Source organism: Lepeophtheirus salmonis, chromosome 6 (assembly GCF_016086655.4).
Source record: "Lepeophtheirus salmonis chromosome 6, UVic_Lsal_1.4, whole genome shotgun sequence".
NCBI lineage: Eukaryota > Metazoa > Arthropoda > Copepoda > Siphonostomatoida > Caligidae > Lepeophtheirus > Lepeophtheirus salmonis.
Genome location: NC_052136.2, coordinates 39,781,496 through 39,809,437, shown reverse-complemented (window position 1 = coordinate 39,809,437; position 27,942 = coordinate 39,781,496). Strand labels below are relative to the sequence as shown.

Sequence of the window (27,942 nt, the reverse complement as noted above, 5' to 3'; positions counted from 1 at the left end):
GAAATAACCAATGTAACAGCCTACATCGTATTTATACTTTGCTCTAATAATATATGTACACTGATTGAACATTCTTTTGTGTTCATGAAATACCTGAGGATTTGTTGTTGGGTTATAAATGTAAGTCCTTGTTGAACTTGCAAATGTCCTTGTTTAGTTCCTTCTCCCCCGCCTTCCTTGTCACATCTGATTGTAGCTGATCTCCTCCAAGAACATTCCCCAAATTGTCAGGGTTACCTTGTTGATATTTGGCTTTTTATTTTACTTGCCCCTTATACGCAAAATTTTCATCACTGGTTATAACAATGGATTAATTAATCATACGCTTTCTATAAGTGGATTCGACTGGGCCTCTTTTCAAAAATGCCTATAAAATAACTACGATCATAAATCACTCGTCTTAAGTATAATTTCATCGATTACTGTTTGTGTACATATACAACATATATTTTGTTATTTCCAAGAAGAAATTGTTGGTCCTGAGTATTCTTTAATTATTTTGAACAGCAGCCACTACTTATGGAAGGACAAATCGTACCCTTGCAAAAAGAACAAAATTCGTTTTGGAGAGTACAAAAGTTTCATTAGAATAATTACTTAATATATATTCTACTGTTGTTCACAAATGTATGTATAGGGGTAAGTGGAAGCAGTTGCAGTTTAACATTCAAAATGTTTCTCAACTTTTCTTCCGGTATTGGATAAAATCTATTTTTGAGGGGTAAAAGTAATTTTTTTAGGAACCGATATTTTTTTAATAATATAAAGAGTTATTCATCGTTTTTGCTGTATCTTATATGAATGTTTGATTATTTTCTTATCAGTAGAAATCATTTATCAAAATTCAAAACTCGTTTATTAAGGATAAATTTGAGATATTGTAAGGTTCGTTATACAGGGGTCATTTTTAACAGGTATTGCAATTATCCCTGCATTGTATATATTTACGTTCTATGTCAGGGGTAAGTCCTTAAGGAGGTTTGTTTATGAGAGTGAATAACTCCAATATGTAAAACTGATCAGTGATTTAAATATGTTTAGTATAAATATTATTGTTATATTTTAATTGCTGTAATACCTACATAATTGAAGGTAAATTATACAACAATTCGAGGAAAAAAATCGAGTTTTTATGCCATAAAAGATATTATTAGTCCAACTTTTGTCATTTACAAGGTCTAACAATTAAATCTAGACAAAGTTTAACTTCATTAAGATCAATAAAGAGAGTAACAGGGTCAAAATGTACGGCCTTCGCCGAGGGATGAGCAGTGTTCTGATTTTGATGGACCAATCGGTAATTACATAGTATTGCAGCATGAATCGTCATCAATTATATTTATAATTTTTTTCGGGAATAAGGTTTTGTGAAAATGTACACGCACGAATACTGAAATGTATCCAAAAAAATCAATGAAATCGAAGGGGGTACTGAGTGGCCTCCAAGTACATACATAGATTTACTTGGAACCTTAACATAAGCATCCTGAAATGTCTTACTTTTTCCTAGTTACATATTCATGTTTTGTATGAAATTAAAGCTCTTGATGTAAATAACACATTTATGCAAGAATATATAATGAATGTACATTGTAATAATGTTAATGAATGAGTATATAGCTTCATAAATAAAGTATTATGAATGGGTTTATACGAGATCATAATATATTCTATTTGAAGATTACCATATTGACTTAATGGCTTTTTTGCATATATACTGTAATTTTATGATTTGTTGGGCTGATTGTTGTAGATGTTGACTTGTTTTGTTACATTAAAATAAATTCATTATTCGGGAAGGAAATGTTTCAGTTTAATATAAATTGTTTGTGATTTTTTCTAAATTCTACGTATTAATTATATTTGTATAGTGATAAAGGTGTATAACAGTAATTAATTATTCATATAATGATCACGCATTTAAAAATCATTGTTTTTTTAATCACATCCCTCCCTTACTTTGCAGTGTTCCATGGTATTATTTCATCGAGAAATTAAGTGCTCAAGAAGTTATTGAATGGCTTCTCCTACTCTCAATGTTCAAAACCAGAGACAATTTTCATTACGGTATCCATCCCTTGTACTCCCAACAAAGGACCTTCCCGTAAACAATGAACAATAGTAATGTGAGTCCTGGAGTTGTTGAGCGAGCATCAAGGGAGATTTCTCGTCGGATACAAAGTCTAGGTTTTAATTCAAAAAGGTCTAAGTCAACTTCTTCATCCGACGACGTTTTAAATGGTAATGACGGTTCGTCGTCGGAACACCTTGGCGAAGGAGGATCATCAACAGAGGATTCTACAGCAGCTATTGCCAAAGGAAGCGTTATGGATAAAGTGAATCACGTTTTTTCGAGTAATTACGAAATGGGAAATGCAAACAATAAAGAAAAGGATTCCTCTGGAATTAATATTCCGAAAGGTTCGATTTTTAACAAATTATTGAAGGGTACTTTTATTTCTAAAAGTGTGCACTATGATTCGAGTTTTTAAATCTAAGCATTTCCTAATGTGCCAGATTTTTTACAGTTGACAATGTGAATTCTTCTCATGACTTATGAAAGACTGATAAACATTGATGATTTGTTGTGTAAGTCCTTGTTGTACTCATAGGAGAATGAGGATCGACATACAGAGTCAAATTTACTCAGTAATATCTTGCATAGGTCAAAACAATCACTCTTATTGTCTATTTTATTTGTAAAAATATAATTATTTTTGTTTAATATTTTTAATGATTCGGTGGAGATACACATTATACTACGCGACTTATAAATAAAGGATAAGCAAGGATGTATCAAAGAATAAAATAAATTGTACATTTCGACTTAGTATCTGTCATTTTATTTTTTTCTTCAAATGTTATCCCACCAATGACTAATGAGTTTGCGCAATTAGAGCTGGTGCCACCTCAGATACCTCGTTTCTCCTATTAAGTATTCCTTCATTATTATTTTTTTTTTTTTTGGGCGGGGGGGGATTGTAACGTATCAACGAGCAAAAAACACTATTGTTATCGACTATAACTTATAAATTATAGTGTGAAATCTGTCAACAACTATGTAGTTTCTAAAAGTTAGCATATTTTTTATGACAGGTGTGTTTTTTTTTTACGCTCAAATCAATTAAAAAAGTATTATCATCTTTACTCATTGGCTGATTGTAGCTAAAGATACTAAAAAGGAAAGAGAAGGCGAAATGGTTGGAATAAAAGGTAAAAAAAACTATATATATGAATTATGTTCAGGATTCACATAACCTCGATAAAAAAATATAGAAAATAAATACCCTTCGTAGATGGTTCGAGTTATGCATTTTTGTTTTATAATTTTTTGGAGTATAATTATTATTCAGATACGATTAACTATGGTTTTAATTAATATTATATGTCTCTGGCTTATTCTAAAGAAAAATACAAAACCCTGTCCAAAACTTTGACTTGTATTTAACTATCTTAAATGAGCCTTAGTCAAAAGACGTGATAACAACGAACTGCGCAAGACATGAAAAAGCGCATTTTGGACGAATCAGAAGTAGAGATAAGAATAAACATTCTTGATTGATATACATGACGCAAAGTGATTATATATTGTCGTCTTAACATGACGCCTCAATCCCTTATAGTCTCTTTAGTTGTTGTTACTAATCTAATGAAATGTCATGACATCTAAGCTGCTCTCCGCCAAGACAAGACAATATTCAAATTGCCATGGTGGTCCTGTCTTGTTTGAGCTTTTTTTTTTTTTTTTTTTTGTAACCAAAGGTGCTTAGAATTTACAACTATTGTACGAACTATAAATAAGCATCAGTGAATTTTTGAATATATATTCATATTATAATAATCTCTATGCTCTCTTACTTCTTACAAACATAAATACAATTCTCAAAATTGTAACTTAGCAACTCTATACTTTCTATTAATATTAAGCCTAATATATTTTTTTTAAATGATGTGTAGCCTAAATCTATAAATATCTATTGCTCTTTATGATTATTTTTTTATGTTGTGTTATGGATAAAGATGAAAACTCACTTTTCCTCATAAAAATGTTGCATACGTTTTATGATATGCATTTTGTATGTTTCGAAATAAAGATTTTGTTTTCTAAGGACTAAACCATAATAGTCAATGTAAAGTCCTGAAAAGGACTTTGACTTGTGATAGTGAATTTTTCCTGGTCTCCCCTACTGAAATAATTATTTCAATTTTTCCATTTAATGATCTATTGTATACATACTTATGGGGGGGGGGGTACCCAAATAATAATAGGTATCTTTATGTCTTTTGCAAATGGAGTTTTTTTTAAAAAGATATTTATATTCATTTTATTATTCTAAATTATTACCACCAAATACATAGAGAATGTTATGTTAAGGGTCTGCAATAAAGAAATTGACTTTAAAACCAAATTAAGTAAACTTTTATTGTGATTATTATTACAAATGTGCAATCAATGAATAGTCTTAAAACCCATCTCCTTTTTTACTTTTCTAATAAAATTAAATCTATTCAGTTTGTAAATAATCCTTTTAAGCTCTGAATTTTTATTTTTTTACTATAACTTTAATATCAAACAAAATGACTACGTGAAGTAATAGTTTTATTTATAGGTGTTTGTTTGAATTAATTTCTTGTTTTTTGGTCAAAATTATCTATATGTTGTATACAAGTTGCAATATAGGTACAAGTTGCAACTTGTATATTACAATTGTACAAGTCGTCATTTCTTCATCTTAAAATGCATTATTTAATTACAACATTGGTCATTCTAATTACCAGCTACACATTGATACAATGATTTAATTTTGATGTAGTAAAACTACATGGTTATTTATTTATGAGTAGTATATCTGTGGACATTTGAACTTTATAATGTACCATAAAATATTATATTTGAGTGAGTATGTATTAAAATGGTCAAAATTACATAATTAATATATAGACTACAGGACTATCCAAGGAATATTAAATTATTGCATTATCCTAATCCTAGGTGATGCAAATCCTTCATTTAAAATAATTCATCTCATTTTATGGTTGACACTTGTGCACAACATTAACTTTTATTTATTTCGATGTGTTTCTTTACAGCGATTATTTTTTTAAATGAGGAGTTTTTAATGTGTATATTTTTTCTAAAAGTTGATGAAAACTTAAATCCCAAATCCTACGGTGTGAGCTTCATGTATGCCTTTTATGCTTCCATAAGTTAAGATACCTGATAAAACATCAGTATACATAGTTAATGTTTTCGGATAAATTGGGAATGGGTTTGACAGGTGAGATAGTTTCTTCTCTGAAGACGAAGAATATGACCCCATAACTAAGGATGAGTAAATATTTCTATATTTAAGATCTTGAATAGAGGACACATGGTTGGATGAGTGTCGGCATTGATTATGATTTTTTAATAAATATTTTGAAATTAATCAGATTCAAAAATTAATTCTAACGCAAGAAAATTCAAGGGAACACACTTCCACAACACGTTGGTCTATCCCTACTTACATCAGCAGCAAAAATCAGCGAAGGAGAAATGTTCAATTTATTTTTTTACATCATATTCATATCCTACAATTTACATGCAGCCTAATATTTGATAGGCATTGTATTCAAATTTCTGGGATAAGTTATTTAAAAGTGTTAAATGTAGTTTAGAATCTTAATTAGATTTATGAAACTCAATTTGTCCCCTTTTATATAAAATCTATTCATTTAATTGTGATGATGAATTTTTGATAATTATAGTAAGGGCTGCGGAGTCGGAACGTAAAATGGCCCAATCCGTCTCCAAGTTTTTGAATGTCACCGACTCCGACTCCAACACAAAATTTTACAATAATATATTATATAGGCTATATAAAAACAATACATATAGATTCAATTTATGTGGTAAATAATTGTGCCAGGTATAAAAATAATATTTGATGTAGAAGTTATTTAACATGATGAACAACGTTTGAAATGGATCAAAAGTTATAGGACTTATATCTATTGCTAGTTCATTCATAAGTTTCTGAACATAATTTATGGACTCGTAACCAAGAAACGAGTAAAATATTCCCAACCTCTCATTGATTATTCAAAAGACTAAGTGATGAAGGCTATTGGCTACACTCTATGCAACATAATAATTTAGACTTTAGAACTGTTCGGGAATGGTTATTTTATAGACTATAGAACACGTAGGGAACACATTTGAAATTTGTGATGTAAACTAATAAATTAGTTTCAACATTTAAGTTCAATAAATTAATAGAACATAACAAATAATCCCTATAATTTATAAGAATTTAGAAAAACCCTTTACAAACACTCAATGTAAGCCTTAGATTATGAATAAGTTTTGTTTAAATCATTTTTGTTGCCGGAGTCGGTACAAATTTCCCAACTCCACCACAAAAAACTCTAATTCCGACTCCGTAGCCCTCCTTATATTACTATTAGTTACACCTCCAAAGGACTTAACAGAGTAGTTTGTTGATAGAAATTGAAAATAATTAATTATTTGTCAAAGAATACAAATGACTTAATCAGACACAATTTTTACATTCATCATTCCAACTTGTTTTTGTGTTGACGGCCCACAACTGATAAATATTTAGATGAGATAAAATAAATTTTTTGTTCTCTGAAATGTATGATATATATATATCTGAAGATTTGACGGATAGGTCATTATAACATTGATAAAAGCCATAGCGTTTTTTTTTTTTTAAGTTGGTAGGTATTGTTGAGGAGAAGCTATACATGAACTCAACTTTTGAATTAGAGAAGGGACATTTACTTTTCTAAATCAGTGATTAATTAGTAAATGCATACCTGCATATTAAATAAGTAATTCATAATCATTGGTCAAAATGACACGATATAATTATTTAATAATTAAATTTGATTTTATAAAACCAGGAAATTGCATCTTGAATCCTACAAACAACATTCCCTATACACTAGTGTTGTGTCGGTCCTTATTTATTAGGTGCCATCCAGTCCAGTCTAAGAACCGGCCCTTAGGGATGCCGATCATTGGGATTAGTCCATAAGACCGTCGACCTTTACGACCGGTCTTTAACTGTTGGTTTGTGGAATTTTTCATACAAATATGGATGGTTCATTGAGCCAAATAAGATATATGAGATATGTATTATGATTATTACACATATCTTGCTAAATTTTTTACTTTTTTCATTACAAGACAATATTATATTGTTACTAAGTTACATAATAATAATTATATAACGGAATAATTAAAAAAAAGGAAAACATCCTCAATGACGTTATGAGGGATCGATTTTACCTTCTCTAAGAAGCGACAAGTGGACTGGACTAGACCCCGGTTCTCTGTCCTAAATAAGGACAGACAAAAACTACTATACACTAATGCTTAAATTTTAGTTGTATTATGCTTTTGTTTTATCATGGTAAATATATTCTCTTTTATGCGATTACTAGTGTTGGGGTTCGGTCTGAAAATCCAAGACTGGCCTGAGACCCTTATCACTTTTAATGGACGGAACTCATTAGGCCCTTTAAAAAAGTTCGGTCTAGAACGATACTATAGATGAATTGTTCATGAGGTCATGCGTGTCTTACAATTGTGAACATCTACCTACAATAACGTCATATGAAGTTAAATGTGTTGCTGTCTGGAATATTATATGGGTCTAAATCGGTCTAGAAAAAATCCCTCAAGACCTAACCACGGAAAAAGTTCGGTCTTGGACCGAGTCTCAATATTAGTAATTACATAAAATAATATCTTTTTAGCTATTATACATAGTCATATAAAAATAAATGCACTTTCTTCTTATTATTATCTGAGTTACATTAATAATAATATTACTTACTCTTGAAAAAGAAGAATACCTTTTTTCCATTAGCATTAATTGCGTCAATATCTTCTTTAGTTTGATCAAACTCTATTATGTAGGAGTATGAAGTCAAAGAAAAATTTACGAGTATTAAAAGTTCGTTCTAATTTAATAGTTTTACTTCTTTTCCCTGTTTTTGCAAAGAAAATATTTTGAACATTATATAATAGGTGAAATAAAAAGGTCTGAGCGGTTTTTTGCTTTATTTTGACAATAAAATGAACATAGTTAGGATTCTCCGATTTAAATAGTTCCAAACGGTTGCCTGGCTAATCTTCAATTCCTGGGCAATGGAATAAGTGTTTCCTCGACGTTCATATTACAAGAACGGAATCGTTGGAACCACCGCTTTGCTCTTGCATTCGTTACTGTATTGGGTCCATAAACGGCACACGTTTTTTTGCCCACATGCTCTGCCTTTTCATCTTGGTCGTAGTGATACTGAAAAATATATCAAATTTTCTCTTTTTTTATTTCCATTTTGGAACGCTGTAACAGATAATTGGCTTCACCAAACACAAACTATAAATGAACTTTTTTTAAGTGTACTCTTAACCTTTAAACGTATTTTAAGATTTTTTTGATGAAATGCATTTGTCGTAAGATATAGCTCACTAAAGATATCTAGTGAAAAACACGCAGTACTTTTTACTTAACCTAATATCAGAATGATCACTAATTTATGTATTAAGGTGCCCATTTAAAGTATGAATACGGCATTTCTAAGGACTACTAGAATAGTTTTGGCTTCACTCTAAGTCTCTCAAAACTCACCAGGACCATTTAAAGCTTAGATTTTGGGGAATTTTAGTATGAGTTTATGATCATATATTAATTTTTGAAGTGCTTCGAACAAAATCCCATTGTATTACATACATAAACAAACAGTCTACAAAACAAATCAATAATTCACACCTTATCAAAAATTGAATTCTTAATAAAAAACATTTAGCGTTTTTGGTTCAAATCAAATTGGAACAAGATTTGTGAAGCAAAACTTTCAGATATCATTTGTTATTTTGTGATTTATCTAACCATTTGACAATAACTAAATTATCTTCTATCATCAATATACAGGGTGCGTGGAAAAAATCTGCCGCTTCAAAAACAACAACTACAAGCTTATTTTATAATATTTATTGATGATATAAAAACGAATATCTTTATTAGGATATAGAGCAGTTATCTATTCAATGTAGCTGTCGTCTGTGGCCAAAACCCGCTCAATGCGACTACGAAACCGAGAACAGGCATTTTGGATCTGCGCTGCTTCTATCTCACTAATGAGTGATGAGAGACTGCTTGGTATTATGCGAGGAGCGGTTGGTCATGTTCTACACGTAGGATCAGACAAAGTTGTCCAACGGGTTCAAATTCGGTGATGAGGGAGGCCAAGAGGAGAAAGGTGTTTCTGGACAAAATTCTTCTCATCAGAGAAGAACCAGAGCATGTTCGGCGACTTTGGGGTCTTCAAGATGTTCAGCAGCCTGAAGCTTTTGAGCAGGTGCAACCCTTGAGTCTTTTCAGTCAGAAGTTGGGCTGTCTGACGCCTGTAGGACTTGTACCTTAAGTCCTCCTTCGCACAAGCTCTCACGGTCCACTCGGCCACGCCCAGGTCCTTCGCCATGGCTCTCATGGAACGCTGGGGGTCCCTGTCGATTATGACCCTGACCTTGTTGAGGAATGTGACGTCCCAGACAATCCTGGTGCTCTTCTCCTCCTTCTTCCTGTCAACAACGTCCATCGGGTCCGATGACTCCTCCAGCTGCTTCCTGAGACTTCTGACCGTTCTAACTGGCAATGACAGAAGGCCAAAGATGTCAGTATTGCTTAATTTCATGTGATCACTAAGCATAATCTGAATAGCAGCGCACCTACGATCTCTCTCATTGAACATGATGTCTTTTTTGGGGCACTTATGATGATGCTATCATTAACTGCAATTAACAACAATAACTGAAGCCTATGACCCGGGAAAAATTTTAACACCAAAAACAGACGGATCAGATATCAGCTGATGGAGTAATGTTGTCTCTAATATGCGGCAGATTTTGTCCACGCACCCTGTAGTGATATAGTGTTTGGGCATATCTAAAATCATTATACTATCGCAATTTCATACTAATATTAGCCGAAATCTTTAAAATGGCCAACTCGTGTTTTGATAAGACTTAGAGTGAAACCAAAACTATTTTTGTAATCCTTAGACATGCTGCATTCATAATTTATATAATAGACACTTTCATACTAATTTTTTTCAAAAATAGTAATCACTCTAATATACACATAATATTAGACAACGTTATATTGTATTAATACACATGGTAACACGAATTTAAAAAAAAATAATGAGACGAGTTTTTATTTTCTTTATTCCATTAGAATTGTAATTTATATTAACAAAATCTTTCTTTTCCCTTGTCGCTACTCAGTAAGGTGGAACTCATTTTTTAAATTTTGGAAATGGTAGAATCCAAAAAGATTCATTTTCTCTAAAAATATAATATGCAAAGTTTGAGCCATTTAAAAAATATTTATAGGGGGCTCAACAGCTCTAAAGTTTTGAAATTTTTCACTTTTTGCATAATTATATCACTTTTTACTTCATTGTACGTAATTATAAGATTTTTATTTTTTTAATTATATGGGTACTCTGTTCATATAATATATAAATAAAGAAAGGTAAAAAAAATAATGAAATAATTTAAAATACTATCTATACAAACGTCTATGATATTCAACTACTTGGAGGAGGAATTAGAGTTGGGACAAAGTTGTGATTAATTGGATTATAATGAAACATTATAGTATTAAATGAGTCCTACTCCACTTTCTGCTAGATCCTTTTTATAATTTTAAGTCCAAATTTTGGATATGAGATCGTTATACCAAAAGTAATTTATGGCCTCTAAGAATATATTTTATCTTGTACCGTTCCAAATGTGATCATGCTATGAGTGAAAAAGTATAGGGTTTATTTTTTCCTGTATTTGGTTTGTTAATAATCATTTAATGGGTCTAAGATGTGCTCAATGAGTTGTGGGTTCTATGTTTTTTCAAAGGTAATGTTCCTCCTATTTGTTCAACAACTATCACTTCAACTTGGATTAAATTTTACTATATAACTTCTCTTAATCGTTGATTCAATGGGGAAACTACCAATACAAATATATTATATTTTGTTTTTTGTGTAATTTCATTTAATACTTTAATTATAATCAATCACAGTAAAATTTAAAAAAAAAAGGTTTTTTAAATTTTATTATTAAGTATGCTGACAAACTGTAATAAAAAGTAAAATAATTGAATATAACAAATGGCAGTTTTTACATGTTTCCTCCTGTTGTAACATGTCTCCTCCTACCACGAATCATGCCTGCTCCCAGTGTATCAAGTATCCTACTTTTAGTTATTTTCAAAAACACCAATAAATAGCTATTAATTATTGCACTACACCAAAAATACTTTGGAATTATTTGTCTTTGGTAACTATCCATGCCATGCTGCCCGGGCGTTGAATTATCTTAAATGTGAAACTTATGACAGTTTACAAAAAAAGATTTTTTTGTAACATGTATCTTCATTCTCCCCTATAGTTTCCCGGTGTTGCTCGGGACATTAAAGAATTAAAATTAATTCCGAATTCCTTTGCTTCATTTAAAACAGAAAATAAAGAGTGTAAAATTTTAAGAATTATTCTTGCTGCTTTTTGCTAAAAAAAATTACACAATTTTTTATTCTCTCTTCTTTTTTTCTTCAAACTTTATAATCTCATTTACAAAAAGTGTACAATGATACATACCAACATGTAGAGAGAATCATTCTTAGAATTTTACATTTTTAGAAAAATGCTATATTAAGGCCGCCATGACCTTGAAGGCCAAAAATGGTTACCAGAAGCATCTCTTAAGCCTTATAACCTACATGAAAAATTTCAGGAAATTCCCGACATACCCATACACAGACATTCGCATTTAATTTATAGATTTATGTTCAAATTAGCCTCATTTTCTAGCGTTTTTAAATATGATTGCCCGAATATTGTATGGTTTTTCTTAAATGGGAGGGCAGTTGTCCCTCCTGCTGCCTTCCCATCATCTCCTCAAGCCAATGTGTGACTGGGTAAGAGGGGAAATGGGTCCATAGAGTAAGATCAACAAAGTCGCTCCACAATTTGAAACGATTCGATCCAGGTTTAAGGCCTCAGAATTGACCGAAATATGGGTTCAATTAAAAATGTATCACTAAACATTGATACATTAGTTTTGGAATAAAACATTTGAGTAGTTTAAGAATTTTTTACGTCAAAAACTCCATGGATACAATTGCAAATATACGATCAATGTAGAAGAAAAACAAAGTGAATATATAACTTATGACCTTCCAGTGTTGCAAACCTATTGCCTCAACGAAAAAGTTATAAAATTACGGGTTTTTTGAGAAAATAAAAATCTAATCATAGAGGTGTTAGTCAAGGGTTGTTTGAAAAGTCCATGGAAAGTACGAGATATGGCACTATTGGCGCTTATTGAGGTTATTTTTAATCAAAATCATCTCTTGGAAGCACACAAACCAACTTTGAGCCAGATTGGTCCATTTATTTCTGTTTGGGATTCGTTTGAATCGAGGAAGTGGAGTGATTTTCAAGAAATGGACGAAAAAGAATTTTGTGTGTTGATTAAACATTACTTTATTAAAGGCAAAATGCCTCAAGAGACTATAACGAGGCTTGATAAACATTTTTTTGATTGGCCTGTATTGGCATGCATTTAAACATTTACAATCTTATTATAATATAAGAGAATATACTGGAAAATTAATTCGTTAAAACATGTAGACAAACAAAATTTAAAAGGAATATTATAAAATATAGCAGAATCAAAAATATTTAAAATAAATATTTATAAATAACATTAATTGGAAGATAAAATAAAATAAAAAGAGTTAAATTTTCTATAATACATTCATATAAAGATTAACAATATGTAAAATTCCATCGAGGTTCTTTTCTTTTACTGTCCGTAATTTATAGAATATATATTGTGTTTAATAATAATTGTATTAACTCTCTCATTATTTGAACTAGAGAGGAAATCTTATTTTCCCAGTTGTTTATTTAATAATTTACTAATAATTTTTATTGTGTCCTCATAAATTTTAGATACAAATTGATATACCCACAAAATAGGATAGGATGTTTCTTTTGAATATTGACAGAAGCAGCAAATTCCCTGTTTGTCATTAAAATACTTGGCAGCAACCTCGAGAGAGAGTCCTGGATAGTATTCTGTTTTTAACCATCTTTCGCTCGATGAAAAAAACGTATTGGTGATTGCCTTAAAACTTCTTGGCTACATTTTTTAATGCAGCGTCGTTCCAGATATGCGTTGAATTAAGGTTGGTGTGTACATACGTTTTCTCAAGTAGGAAGTACTTGTATAACATGATTTCAGTCTAAAATGGACGGGGGGACGTTTTACTGAATTTTTCTATCCCAAAAATAGAGGAATAAAAGACAAAAGCCATTTTATTCATAATACCAGGGATGGACAACTTCCATGATAAAGAGGGGCAAAAAAAATATGCACTATCATTGGAGGTCCACATGACCAAGCATTTAAAATTTAAAATAAATGGATATGACGGACAATGATTTTCAATAAGAAATATTTTTGATTTCCCTTTGAAATTGGTGATTCTTCTTCCTCTCCTGGCAGAAAAGTGTGATGTTATCGGTCAAGTTTTCTCTTTTTGCCGCTTGACTTTTTTCTTCCTGGGGTCCCCTATTGTTTGCAGATGGGGCCCTCTATCGGCCAACAGAGTGTTGTTTTTCTTTCGGTTTTTTATTACAAATTACTATTGATCTATTTGCAGGCCGCACCAAATGAGTACTAAGGATTTGTGCGGGCCGCCAGTTGCCCATCCCTGCATTATACAATCTGCCAAGTTAATATCTGCAGCAATATCGGAGTTTATGGTACAGACAACATTTTTGTTAATGCAACCTCTAGTTGGTATCTCCCATTGTAAAGATAGCTCAAACTTTTTAACTATTTCAGTAACACCATCAAAAAAAAAAAAAAGCTTTGAATATAATGATAATACTATAAAAACATGCAAAAGTCCTAAATGTGGGTTTAGCTAAAATCCACGTAGTTTAGCTTTAAAAATGCTTTTAAATGATTTTTTTACACAATTTCACATATTTTGATGTATGTTTCCAGTCGATACAATTATAAGTATTGGAGTAAAAATACCACATCTCCTTGGAAACTAATTCAGGATCACTCGATTTCATACCAGTTTTAAGTATGTAGACATTATGGGGACTCTGCACCTTCAATTAGAACAGCTTATAAGTGGTTTCAAAATTTTTGGAGCGGTCATATGAACATAAGTGACACTGAACATTCTGTTGAGGTTACTACTCCATAAATCATTGATAAAATCCATAGTATGTTGATGGATGACAAAAGAATGAAGGCGCGTGAGATTGCTAGTGCTGTGGGCATCTCGAGTTGGAACTTTATTTCCATTAATTTTGGGATGAAAACTGATGACGTGAGAGCTGTCGTGATGGAAAATGAATTTTTGTGGCATAATTGTGGGCGTTTTTCTTGGAGCTCTATTTCAAACGGTCCAATAACGATGCATAATATGCACTTCTAATAGTTTTACCCTTTTCCAGATGGTCAATAAAGATTATTCCTTGAGAATGCAAAAGACAGTCACCATAATATTTCCAGCCGATTCCTCGATTCAAACGAATACAAAACAGAAAGAAATAAACCGATCTGGCTGAGAGTTGAAAGTGTCATCTCACGGAATTTTCAAACTACCCAAGTACATCTTCAAAAAGAAAACGTGAATTATTTTGAACATTAAAAAATTCTAATTTCTACCAAAAAAAATTGACCGATTTAAAAAAAAAATGTTCCTAGAAATGGAAAAAATTATCATTTCAGAAAAGCAGACCAAACATTAAACTGGTGGATGTTAAAGTGTAAGGGAGAAAAAAAATAAGTGTCAACATTACACATGTGTACAATGTACATATAAGTTAAAAATACGTACTATGAAGGGACATTGTACAGTGTAAGCTTATTGATTAACAAGAGATATGAATAGTAAATGAAATATTAATTATTCATTTGACTTTATTCTCATACTTTGGACTCAGTGAAGGAGAAAAGACATATAAACAATATACCTACATTATCCGACCTATTAACGAGTTATTAACTGCATAAATATTGAATATATAGGTACATTTAGAGAAAGGAAATGAAATTAGTACATTTATGAATTAAAAAAATACAAACTCTACAATATCAGGGGCAGGGGTGCACTGAAAGGGTTTTAACCCCTCCCCATTTCCAAAAACATAATTCTTTAATTTTTTTTCAAAAACATTAATTTCTTCCATAGTAATTCTTTGGATTTTGAAAAAAAAAAATCACAAATAAAATATAATTATTGGATTTTTTTTAGAAAAATTATAAAAAACCAAGCCCCCCGTAATAAAAATATAAATATATATAATCCTATGGCTTCCCCTGAATATGTTAATATACTACTTTATTATTATTGTTGTTGTTTACAGGAGCAGTGGCCAATGGTAGAGCAAAGTTTGAAGCAGGTAACAATCAATCCCAGGTTGGTATAAAACCCAGTCCTGAGAAGCCCATGAGATTTTTTGGTTCAAGAAATCGGACGCATTCTCCTATTTTACCTGTCAAATCACCCAAAGTACCAACATCATCATCCTTTAAAACGAATGAGTCGGTTGGACAGACTATGAATAAAGAGGAGGAGTCTGGGATTGGAGAGAACTCATCTTCTTCCCCCAAACCCAATGAGGAGAACAATAAGTTATCTTCTGATAAGTTTAGTGTTATTAAAACAGCACCAACCGCTACCCCTCCTCCGCTGGCACAACTTTCTTCTTCTTCTACAACTTCAAATTCAACTGCATCGTCATCCATACCCAATATACCCTCTACCACTTCTTCCAGGATTACCAATTCCAAATATTATTCAAACATGAAACGGTAAGAATAATCACTATTTTTCTCTTTTTTTGCAAATTTCAATGCATACATGTGTTGTATACAAGTTAAGATTTTTATAAGTTGTAACTTGTATGTATAAGCAAATTGTACAAGTTACAACCAAAAAATGGGATGACTAACTTTAAATGAAGGATTCAATAAGCAAAGTTTGAAAAAAAAGAAAATATTATATAAAATAATACATTAGAGGGTTTTTTAAATTTACATTTTTCAAATATTGTAGGGACATAGCCCAAAAATGTGCCTTTTGATAAACAATGAAGTAATATGTATATATGATACGGTTGAAGATTTGAACCCGATTTCACTGCCAAAAGTGTGAAAAAAATAATATTTAGAGTAGAAAATAGACTTTGAAAATTGTTTAATAAGTCTTTTCTAGGGTAAAAATGTCTGTAAATTATTAAGTTTCAATCCTATATTTGTGTTGTTTAGCCAAGAAATTTGAATTTGTGACCAATTTTCCACAAAAATGACAGTTTTTACGTGACAAAATTTTTGAAATCCCAAATTTGTAGACCTATAGAACCTACAATGTACAATATTTTAGGCTGATGCGATTATTTTTTCCCTACAAGCTCTAATATTTCCGGTTTATGCATTTAAAATTTTATGCAAAATTTTGCATTACAAGAGGCCTCAACCAAAAAATGGAATGAGCGATATTCGTGAAAACTTAATCGATACTTTTTTATGAAAATGATACCCAATTTGAGTCAAACTACTTAATACTTCTGGATTTTTTTTTACGAAGCAACAGAAACTGGAATTTTGAGCAAAATATCAATATTTTGGAACGCGTGATATTGCACAATCATATGACTAAATCAAGGTACAATTTGTCGCAGAGCAACTTCAGTTTCTCAAAACCACAGGTATTCGACTAATTGATTCATTTGTAGAACTTGAAAATGCTGAAGAGATTTTTTTTTATTTCCGTCAGATTAGACATACCCCTACAAAAATGAGTATATCTAAAAAACCATTGCATATTTTGTATTTCTGACTGCAGTTTGAGCCATATTGATCCATCTTTAGAGGTTTTGCAATGCTGTAAAAAGTTGTAAATTACACAATTTTACGAGGGAAATAAAATTCTTGCCTAAAAAAAAGGTAAATTCTAAGGTTCAAATAAAGCATTTTACAATAAAAAAACTGTTTTAGGTAAATAAACAATCTGTCAAATAGCTTTCCTTATAAAAATTTCCTACTAAAAAAATGGAGTGTGTTTGTCCTTTATGTATTATTAAGAAAGATCTAAAAAAAAAATTTGAAAAGCTTTTTCAAAATGATAGTTTTAGTCAACAGTGGATGAGAATGCCCCATCAACAACAAAAATGTGAATTGTGAAATAATTGACGAACAATCTCCCTTCCAAAAATGTATAATTTAATAACAATATACAATTTTTACTTTCAAAAACGGTTTAAAAAAAAGTTTACATAGATTTTATACTTAGTGTCGAGATTGGGTCCGAGACCGATTTTTTTTATTTCGGTTTGGTCTTAAGTGATTTTTTTCCAAACAGGTCTGGAGTAATGTTTCAGAACGTACCGAAATTTCATTTTCTAAAAAACCTGTCATTTTTCCATCTAATAAAAAAATGATACGAAATTGGTACAAACCGATTTATTTTGCCAGGGGTGTACGCAAGATTAATTTTTTTTTGTTGGCAACAAGGGCCATTTTGGGGTCATGACCTAATATTATGACTTTTGAACAAAAATTAGACCTCGTAGCTCCGATTTTGTTCATTTGTAGCCCTGAAGGTAATTTACAGTATATACAAATTTGGAGACCATACTTTTTATCCTCCTTTGAAGATTTAATTATGTGAATGCATATGTACACAATTATATTTTTTAAACTCATATTAAATATTTTTAAGAGTACAATTTGACTTTATATATTCGGATATTATATATGTAGATGTCTTAACTCATTTTTTATTATAATTAAAATATCTCCATTATACATATATGTACGCCAGTTTGTGAATGTCATTTGAATATATCTGCCTTCCTAATATTATACTCGTAATGATATGTAGGTAGATAAAACCTTTAGACGTCACTTATGAGAGTTCTTTCTATGATTTTGAACACTAAAAATTATTTCTTGAGTACTTTTCATTCTATTAAAAAGCATTTTTTTCTCAAGTACATATATTGTAATTACATATTAATCTAAAGTAAGCAATTCAAGCGTTAAAAAGTTTTTTAACAAAAAAATATAGTAAGACATAAAAGGGAGGAAGGTAGAAAGAGAAAGAGAGTGAAAGAAAAAGAAAGAAAATCTTATTCAAAGGATTTTTCTTTAAAGATTACACTTTGAGCAAATTAGCATATTTTTATAATAATAATAATGTCCATTTTACCTTTAACATACTACTACTAGTAGCATTTTTCTACTATAATATTACTCTATTAAAAGCAGGGACGTTTAGTTTTCATCATTTTGTGGGCTTAGGCCCAAAATTACTTAACATAGTTATAAGTATGATATAAGTTAAATATATAGGGTTATTCTATATATATGACATTTTTTTAGCTGTCCTGTTTATTTGGAATTGGTAATATAAAGAAGAAAGTTTCTTTTTTCTTAGTAGTTGTCATTATTATTTAATTCCTGAGTAGTGAACTTCTTTTTCTACTAATTGAATTATATTCAACCCCTGATGGAACATTCGTGTCTGCTTATAAAAGACGGAGCGGGGCGTAACCTTGAGGATTTCTTGCACACTTATAGTTGTAAGGCCTTGTTAGACTCAGAGTAGAATTGGGATCAACATTGGAGTATTTCTTGCCAATGTCCTTGTTTATTCCTCTCTCCAACTCCTCCCTTTTTGAAGCTGATCTCCTCCAAAACATTCTTCAAATTGTCAGGGTTAACAAATTAATTTTCGATTGTTGTGTTTTTAACGTCCCATTAACATAGGATTTTCATCACTGATTATATGGTTAAGACCCCTTCGGCACGAGCGGTCATTATAATATAGTTTCTGTATCTATGTTTAAATGTCTGTGTCTAAGGGTGTGTGTCTGGGAATCAGGGCCAAACCAATGAATGGATTTCTCTGAAAATTTTCATGTAGGTTCTTAAGGCTTAAAAAATGGTTCTGTTAACAATTATTTAACAGTAAAGGCCATGGCAGTCTTAAAATAGTATTTTTCTAAAAACAAATGTTTTGACAAACAAACAACTACTTCATATAAAACAAAACATAAAGACGGTAAAATTCTAAGAATGATTCTCTCTGCGTGTTGGTATGTATCATTGCACACTTTTTTGAAATAGATTAGAGAAGAGAGAATAAGACAAAGGATTTTGGGAATAATATGAAAGTTGAGCGAATGACAGTTAGAATATTTTTTCTTCCCATGCCTTATAATCTCCGCTAATAAAGTGGGTAAAGATACATACCAACATGCAGTGCAAATCATTATTAAAATTTTACAGTCTTTATGTTTTGTTTTATATGAAGCAGAAAAATGCAGAATTATTTTTAATTTCTTAGTGTCCCAGGCAACGCTGGGTAAACCTCCTCTAGTATTATATGAAATGTATCATTATGAGTTTAAAAAAAAGTTGTTTTATAAACTTCAAATTACATGTCAACATATATATATGAAAAAAATTGTCTAGACGAGAAGTCCATAAAGAGGAACATAAACCTTCAAGATTTTTTTCGTACTTGCAAAAACAGAAAGTAATAGAGAATAATGTTGTGGAAAAAATATAGCTAGATAAGATTCATTTATGCAAATATTGCAAATATTATAGTATAAAATGTTCTGGATTTTGAAAATACTACAGTGTTGCGTTCAGGTATACAATTTTATTTCCAAAATGTATTGTTTAGTGGCATTTCTTCTTAAAAAATGAAAATTGACTTTTGATAAAAACGAGAGAAGAAAATTGACGTTTGATAAAAACGAGAGAAGAAAAGTGAAAGATTTTCAAAAAAAGACAGATATTTCAGTAAAACATAAATTTTTATATTTCAAATTTATATGCAAACAAATCTCCAGGCAAAATTGTTTTATTTTATCTACGAATCCAAAATCCCATTGAAACCCCTTTTTTTTTTGCTCCTGAAAAAAAAAGTTCAATTTTCACCGATTTATTTTTTTGTCCATAACTTTTTTGGATTTTAATAAATTTAGTAAACATCCTTCGTTTTTGAGTAGCCAGCCCCATTTTTATTTTTAATTCAACCCCTATCAAGCCTCAGTGAGCTCCAAAGAACAATTTTGGTGTTGTGGGTGTAGAATAAGCCTCCCTTATATGAGCAATATACTTATTGAAGTTTCTTTCTCGGGAATTTTTCAAGGCTTTGCACCTAGAAAGGATTACTAAGAAATATTTATTTTCCCAGGAAATCCCCCATTTAACCATTTAATAATATCAGTTTAATTTAATTACATGTTAGGTTTGTCAAAAAAGTAATTCCGTATTTTTTGCTATATTTCAATGCTTTATAAGAATTGTTACAATAATAATTTAATTTAAGGCAAGTTATATTCGATAACTTGTTGCCAAGGAGAATCCAACTTCATAATACCCTTTTTGTAGAATACCTTGTCCCTATTGGCAAAAAAACTCGGACAACCAATTTTCACAGGCCTCTATTTATGCCTAATTTGTACCTCGAAGCGGGTTGGGCATAGACAGGAACAGGTAGTAGTCAGTTGGCGCCATGTCTGGACTGTAGGGTGGATGCATAATAACTTCTCCTCGATATGCAGACGTGTACATATAACATCAAACGAGTATACATGCTGCACTGTACATAGTGCTCCTTGATGATGTAAATCATATAAATATTTTAGAAAGAAGAAATAATTATGTAGTTATATTAATGAGAAATTGCATGTGTGTTCAGCATATATTAACATAATAATAAAGTATAAGAGCTGGTATGTTGGATTTTTTTAGTGAGCGCTCTAGAGACTAAAGTACACATCAGTCATCCCATCATATTTTTTTCCTTTCATACTCTTATTATTATTTTTGAGGAGGTAACACGTCATATGAATTGATTTAAGTATTGATTAGTTACGTGAGAGTGTGTTCATGAAAAATGGAGAGGAACGCTGATTGTTTCTCGGAGAACTATCTTCTATATTATTAAAGAAAAATTTGTTGCTCAGCCGACGCCTTATTACTCCGGGTAATGTCGGGTACTACGGCTAAAATATTTCTAAAATATGGATAATCCGTATATGAATTAATGTGTTTGTTTTTTGTATGAAGAGAAAATATGTTGTTTATTAAATAAGGGAATATCCACCTCAAATTGTATCTCTAAAAAACATCCACTGTCAATTTTCTACTTATCTTGCTCCTTATTCATGTTTTGAATGTTGATTGTTTTAACACAAATCAGCAGTTGTTTTCATTTATTTTCATGAATTGACTCTTGTATGCTTTAACGTAGCTGTTTCTAGCTATCATGAACTCAAAAAGGTATTACATAGGATTAGGATATACTATATACTAATTTATATTCGTAAAGAACCTTCGTTTAGAATTCGTGGCATTTCATACTCAGTCATTGATAAGATTAGCAATTTAATATAAATAAAAATTAATAACTATTATTTAAATATTAATTAACAGTTGGTAACAAGGTTGAGAGTGGATAAAAATGTTAGTCGTGTACTTATATTAACACATACGCTTCATCATTAAATTTCAAATTTACAAGGTATTTTGTTGTAAGATTTTAATTTTTCTGTTTTTTTCCTGTTTTCATTCTTCTGAATGTTGATTAGTTGAGCTGAAATAATCTCTTGCTAAGCTATGAACAATTCTCATCAATTATTTTTTAAATAATATTTCCATAGTTGGGAAGAATTGGCTAACTACCAACTGATTGTGCGCCATTTTTTCTGTTTCTTTTTGGATGAGAGGTTTCGTAAAACAACAAAGATTGTTATTTGCAACTGCTACCTCTATGATGTTCGAATATATTAAAATGTGGGTGCGAATATCATCATTTGAAATTTGAGAATGTAGAAATGAATATTTCTAAAATGATGCAAATATTTCGGGAGCTAAAATGCGAGTATTCAATGCATCTCTAAAATAGACACATAGTAAGGGGGCTCCATGCTACAGGGATCCTAAGAATTAGGACTCCTGGAACTATCAAATATTTAACCTTTAATATATGAAGTAAATATTGAATTTTCATTTTTGGATGATCAATTACCGATTAAAACAAAAGTCAAAATGAAAAACCCCCTTCACGTTTGAGTGCAGTAATACTATTTCAATTAAGGGGTTTAAGTTACTATTTGATGATATTTCTACATTTGTTATACAAAATTACTGATATTTCTATAAAAAAATTTTACGCAAAATACAAATTAAAGTTCGAAGTTCTTTATATTTTGAAGAATTCTGAGGCTATCATCCATTAGACTGGTTGTTTAATAAAATAAATCTCATTGCTTACAATTATTACTTTGATTACAATTTTTAATGACATTATTACTAAAGTTGAAGACCAGAAACGATTTCTTTTTTACAGTTGATCAACATTTCATACTTTGAAAAAGTCTAGATTATTCAATATTCATAATTAAAAATGTTTTGTTTCTACATTTATAATTACAACCTGTGATGATAGTTTTTTTCTCTTTTTTAGTATTTAACTAAAAACAAATATATAGTAATATTTTTTCAGTGGCAATTCAATAATACATAATTTTTATAGGAGACCATTTTAACTAAACTTTTAATTTATAAAATTCAATTCTTAAATCAGATATATTAAATCATATTAATAATATTGCATGATGTAAGTTTATTTATTCTAATAAAAAAATTTATCTTGTAATATGTTTGGATGATAACACTAGTCAACAAAATTTCAACTTTTTTTACCCTTTGATGTTGTGTTCCTGATTGTTATTACCCCGAGAAACATACAAATGACCTTTGTTTCCCAAAACTCTTTGTTTTGTGTCCACAAAGTGCTTTTCGAAAAATATTTTTCCACAACATCTATATGATAAAGATTTCATTTTTCCCCTGAAAGATATAAATAGAAGGAAAAAATATAAAATATAGTTTGTAAATTCATGTTTTCAGGTTCTAAAAATATTTTAATTATTTCTGTATATATTTCTGAATCTAAGAAAATACCTTGTAAATACACAAAAAATTGACCCTCTCTTGGAAAGTCCAATAAATTCCTCATTTTTAATCACAATAACAAAAATTATAATTTATCGTAAAGGGAAGACGTACAACTTCATAATAAATACAAAAGAGCTCCTTACAAAAATTAATATTTTAAAAGTTATTTAAGATTTGTTGCCTACAAAGTATATATGTTTAGCTATATAAACACTAAATCATCTATCCTTGTCTTGCCACTTTGAGATAATTTTTCTAAATAAGTTATAAATATTGAAATTTATGTGTAGTAGATGGTAAATTCAATCGTTTGATCGCCGTATATCTAACCGTGTATCTAAACGAAATCAAATTATTTCTTATTTATGGCTCTTAAAAGTATGTATGTATGATTTATGAGTTCATAAATGATAAAAACATGTTGAATCTTGATGTGTGTTTTTGTTTTTGTGATAGTTGATTTTTTCAAATTAATTTGTTGCTTTATACATTTATTACATAGTACGTCGTCTCAATATATGTAGCTTTTCTTTCTTTATAGATTTAGGATTTAGGTATATTGAGATTAGAATATGACCAATTAAAAATAATGCTGTAATAATTTATTAAATAAATGTCCCTATATGTTTGAAATATGTAAATAAATAGTACTATTTCTATTTCTTCTAGCTTTATGATGTGGGAGGAACTCTGGCAGGACTATAAATTCCTTTTGGGATTTCTTCGATTTTTCCGCTTTTCGGATCGACTAAAACTAGCTCAAGTTTGCCGTAGATGGAGGGAAGTCATGTATCAGCCCTCATTTTGGAGAGACATTCAGCCTGTTCTTCACTATCGTACTATACGCCATTGGAAGGATCCTGAAGAAAATGAGAATAAGGAAGAGGAACTTCCGGACGAAGTGGATGGCCTTAAAAAGAGATACTTTGGGAGTCTCAAATCGCGAGGATTTGACTCTTTTGTACTCTTGAATGCAAATGATGCAGATGTTTTTGACTTCATTCAGAATTTTCCTCATGGAGCTAAATTTATCCACTGTTTGACCTTAAGATGTTGTAATCTTTCTGATCGTGGACTTGAGGCTCTCATTGAATTCTTGCAAGGACTTTATCGACTAGAAGTAGTCGGGTGTAACGAGATAACAGAACAGGGCTTATGGTCAAGTCTACATCCTCGACTTGTGAGTTTGACTATCAATGATTGCATCAACGTCGCTGATGAATGCATATGTGCTGTAACTCAGCTTTTACCCTCCCTCTATGAGTTCAATCTTCAGGCTTATCATGTTACAGATTCTGCGTTGAGCTATTTTAGTCCCAAACAAACCAACACTCTTAGTATTCTTAGACTACAATCATGTTGGGAAATTACCAATCATGGTGTCGTAAATATTGGTAGGATTTTTTATTACATTTTTCACATTTTGTCATCCTGTACTATAGCAACATTTTCTTTATTTCCCTCATTAGTTCATACGTTACCCAATATTACTGTCTTATCCCTGTCTGGGTGTTCTAAATTAACGGATGATGGCATTGAATTAATTGCAGAGAATTTACGAAAATTACGATCTCTGGATGTATCGTGGTGTCCTCGTGTTACAGATGCTGCTTTAGAATATATCGCTTGCGATCTCAATCATTTAGAGGAATTAACTTTGGACAGGTTTGTAGTATTAATAAGTCTAATATTATGAAAAGCAACCGTGCGATATTTTGTGCTTGTCTATATATATATATGTCTATTTGCAGCAAAGCAAACCAATTTATAATAAATTAATTATATTATATACAAATTATCTAATGACTAAAAATACTACTCAATCCTAAATAATATTTAAAATGTATATTCACAGATGTGTCCATATCACAGACATTGGAATTGGTTATATATCTACCATGCTGGCCCTTCATACTCTTTTCCTCAGATGGTGTACTCAAATAAGAGATTTTGGACTACAGCACATATGCGGGATGAGAAGCATACAAATTCTGTCTTTAGCTGGTGAGTCTGTCTAAAATATAATCTTATATTATATACATATTCCTATTTCTGTTTATTTTAGGCTGTCCACTTTTATCCTCAAGTGGTCTATCCAACTTGATACAGCTACGTCATCTTCAAGAGCTGGAGCTTAATAATTGCCCAGGAGCTACTACTGAATTAGTGGAGTATCTGCGTCAGAATATACCAAAATGTCTTGTCCTTGTTTAATGGGAGGGGGGTTATAGCCCTACGTCTGCAAGCAAATATATTGGAGCATCGTCATCATGATCCATTTTCATTTCTATGAAACAAAGAACCTTTTATTATTATTTTATATATACATTTTAAATTTGTGAGCTTAGTTTATGTTGAATTTCCTTTCAAGAAGATAACATAGAGCATTATTAGCATATTACTTATTATTAATACTATTATTATTACTATGATAATTAATGAATGTATGGATATTCAATTAATTAAATTGTATGTATGTATGTATGCGATTCTCCTTGATTTAACCATCAACTTTATTTTTACATACACAAATGTATGACGTATTAAGTTTCTGTGTTTTAAATTTCCTTCTTTTCGTTTCGTAATTGTGTTTCATAACTACTTAGGTACAAACTTCATCATACAACTTAACAACTCCTTATTCCTTCTTTTTACCTAAATTGACTGATATAATATAGCGTATTTCTATACACACATTGATATACATACAATTAGTATTATGTTCAATATTGTACATTTTACCATGTACGAGTTAACAATATATTTTGTAAATGGACGGATTTTTCCTTTTGTATTCATTTGTATGTACACACCTATGAATAATTCATTCCTTCATTCAAAAAGTATATTTTATTTTTTTAGTCATTTTACTCTCACATCAGCTTTACTCAAATAAAATTAAAAAAAAAAAAAAAAAAAAGAAAGAAAGCAACAGACTACTACAGTATTTGGATTTCTATGTTTTACAACAACAAAAAAAGAAAAAAATATGCGAGGCTAAAATCCTTTTATTTATCAAACTTTCTCTCCAAATAGTTTAATATTTATTAATTATCACAAGTCAACAAGTTTTTGCCCTTGAATTGAGATGGTGTGTCCTGGATTTCATAAGTATTAACTCCAAAAAAAATGAACATGACGCTTATTTTTTAAGGTATCATTTTTTTATAAGGAATTCTTCACTTTATAACAAACTAGGATGTTCATCATTGCGATTTAAAATGATAAATTTATTAGATTTCAAAAGAAAAGACAACTTGCAAGGCATTTTCTCCAATTCAGAAAAAGATGCAAACATTATAATTAAAATATTTTTTGAATCTGGGAAGATGTGCCTACAAACTATAGTAGATGTATTTTTTTCTTTGATTTAGATACTACAAGGCAAAAAATAATACTATTTGTAATCATATCGATGTATTAAAACATTTATTTAAAAAAAAAAAACACAAAAACTCTCTAGGCCACAATAACATAGATTTAAGGTTATAATTTAATTCCCATGTTTCTCGAGGGAAAAACAATTTCAATCCAGGGGCCAAAAAAAAAATTGAAATTTTGTTGACTTGTGAATTATTTATCTTTCTTTTATTATGAATTACATCGATTAGACGGGTAACGGATTTATTCTTCTTTTTTTCTACCTTTGGTTATTCTATATATCATAAACAACCAACTAAGAGATTAATTACTATTATTACTTCGAATAATAATAATTACTACTTCGATCGATCATTAAGTTATTATCTCTTTCCATTCAAATATTCATCGCCATTTCAAACTCCTCCTCTAACCTTTTTATAACTGTAATTGACGTACATATGTTTGGGTTTTTTTTTTAAATTTTTGACGAAAAGAAATGATTTTCATCCCTACCTATATTTAATTACAATAATATATAATTCCCAAATTTGTAATAACTGATAAAGCGGCGTATAACTTATTCATTATCTTCAATCGAATTTATTGTAGGTGAATAATTAACATTTGTATTTCATTCTTTCTCTCTTGAAGAGATGTTTTCATTAATTCTTGATAATCATTATTATTATTATTGGATGATGTTTAATTTAGTTTGACCCTTATTTAGTTCATTTTCTTGTATTATTCTTATTCGTTAAATTATTTGTGTATGTTTTTCTGCAGTTTTTATTATTCTTTTTGTTTGTTAATGATGACCTTATTTTTGTAAGAAAAAATATATAGTTGATTTATCGCAATTTGTCTTATATTTATTTAATTGTCTAATTATTTACAGTGATGTATTTTCACTGACGTCAAAACACTATGCAGCGGCATTTTTGTCTGCCGGCTACAATCCACATTTATTATTGTTATTTAAGCCATAAAATACGAAATTACCCTTTAAAATTTTCAATTGCAGTAGATTTGACCCTCTAAATTTTTTTCTTAAATCATGTTTTTAGAGTGTAATTTCGATTCAGAGGCATATTTCCAAGTGAAATAACTATATAGATGAAAATGAAAAGAAATAAAAACATTCAAAAATTCGAAAAATAAAATATTTATTAAGTTTGAATACAGTTGCTACTAAATGTTATCTAATACTTATCAATACTTATCACTTTACTAATATATACTTGTAATAATTTAAAAAATAAACAACGTAGGTTGCTTGAAAATGTTCCGAAATTATTTATTATTAAGTCGATTATTTGACTAATTATAAATAATACAGAGTAGTCCATTAAAATCTGAATACTTTGAATTTTAAACTTCAACAAGATATAATTTATTAGTTAACGATAGAATTTCAACATAGTTCATACAATAAATAGATGTGTGTCTGAGCTCTCTTAATCATTAATGGAGCCGCCCTTAGCAGCAAT

At 30.2% G+C, this 27,942-nt stretch overlaps 1 protein-coding gene across 5 annotated transcripts in view; it reads left to right on the top strand.

The window, feature by feature from the left end:
- Positions 1-27,312, top strand: part of LOC121119908 (uncharacterized) — a 62,906-nt gene extending 35,594 nt beyond the window's left edge. For 3 of the 5 annotated variants that reach the window (XM_040714728.2, XM_040714729.2, XM_040714730.2), the window contains 6 exons: positions 1,967-2,421; positions 15,475-15,922; positions 23,762-24,486; positions 24,562-24,757; positions 24,948-25,096; positions 25,158-27,312. In XM_040714728.2, coding sequence (XP_040570662.1) covers positions 2,112-2,421; positions 15,475-15,922; positions 23,762-24,486; positions 24,562-24,757; positions 24,948-25,096; positions 25,158-25,306 — 1,977 coding nt within the window. In that variant the 5' untranslated portion in view covers positions 1,967-2,111 and the 3' untranslated portion in view covers positions 25,307-27,312. Of the gene's footprint in view, positions 1-1,798; positions 1,880-1,966; positions 2,422-14,087; positions 14,715-15,474; positions 15,923-23,761; positions 24,487-24,561; positions 24,758-24,947; positions 25,097-25,157 lie in introns of those variants that run through there. The other 2 variants (XM_040714731.2, XM_040714732.2) reach the window with 2 other exon arrangements.
- Positions 27,313-27,942: the final 630 nt, after the last annotated feature.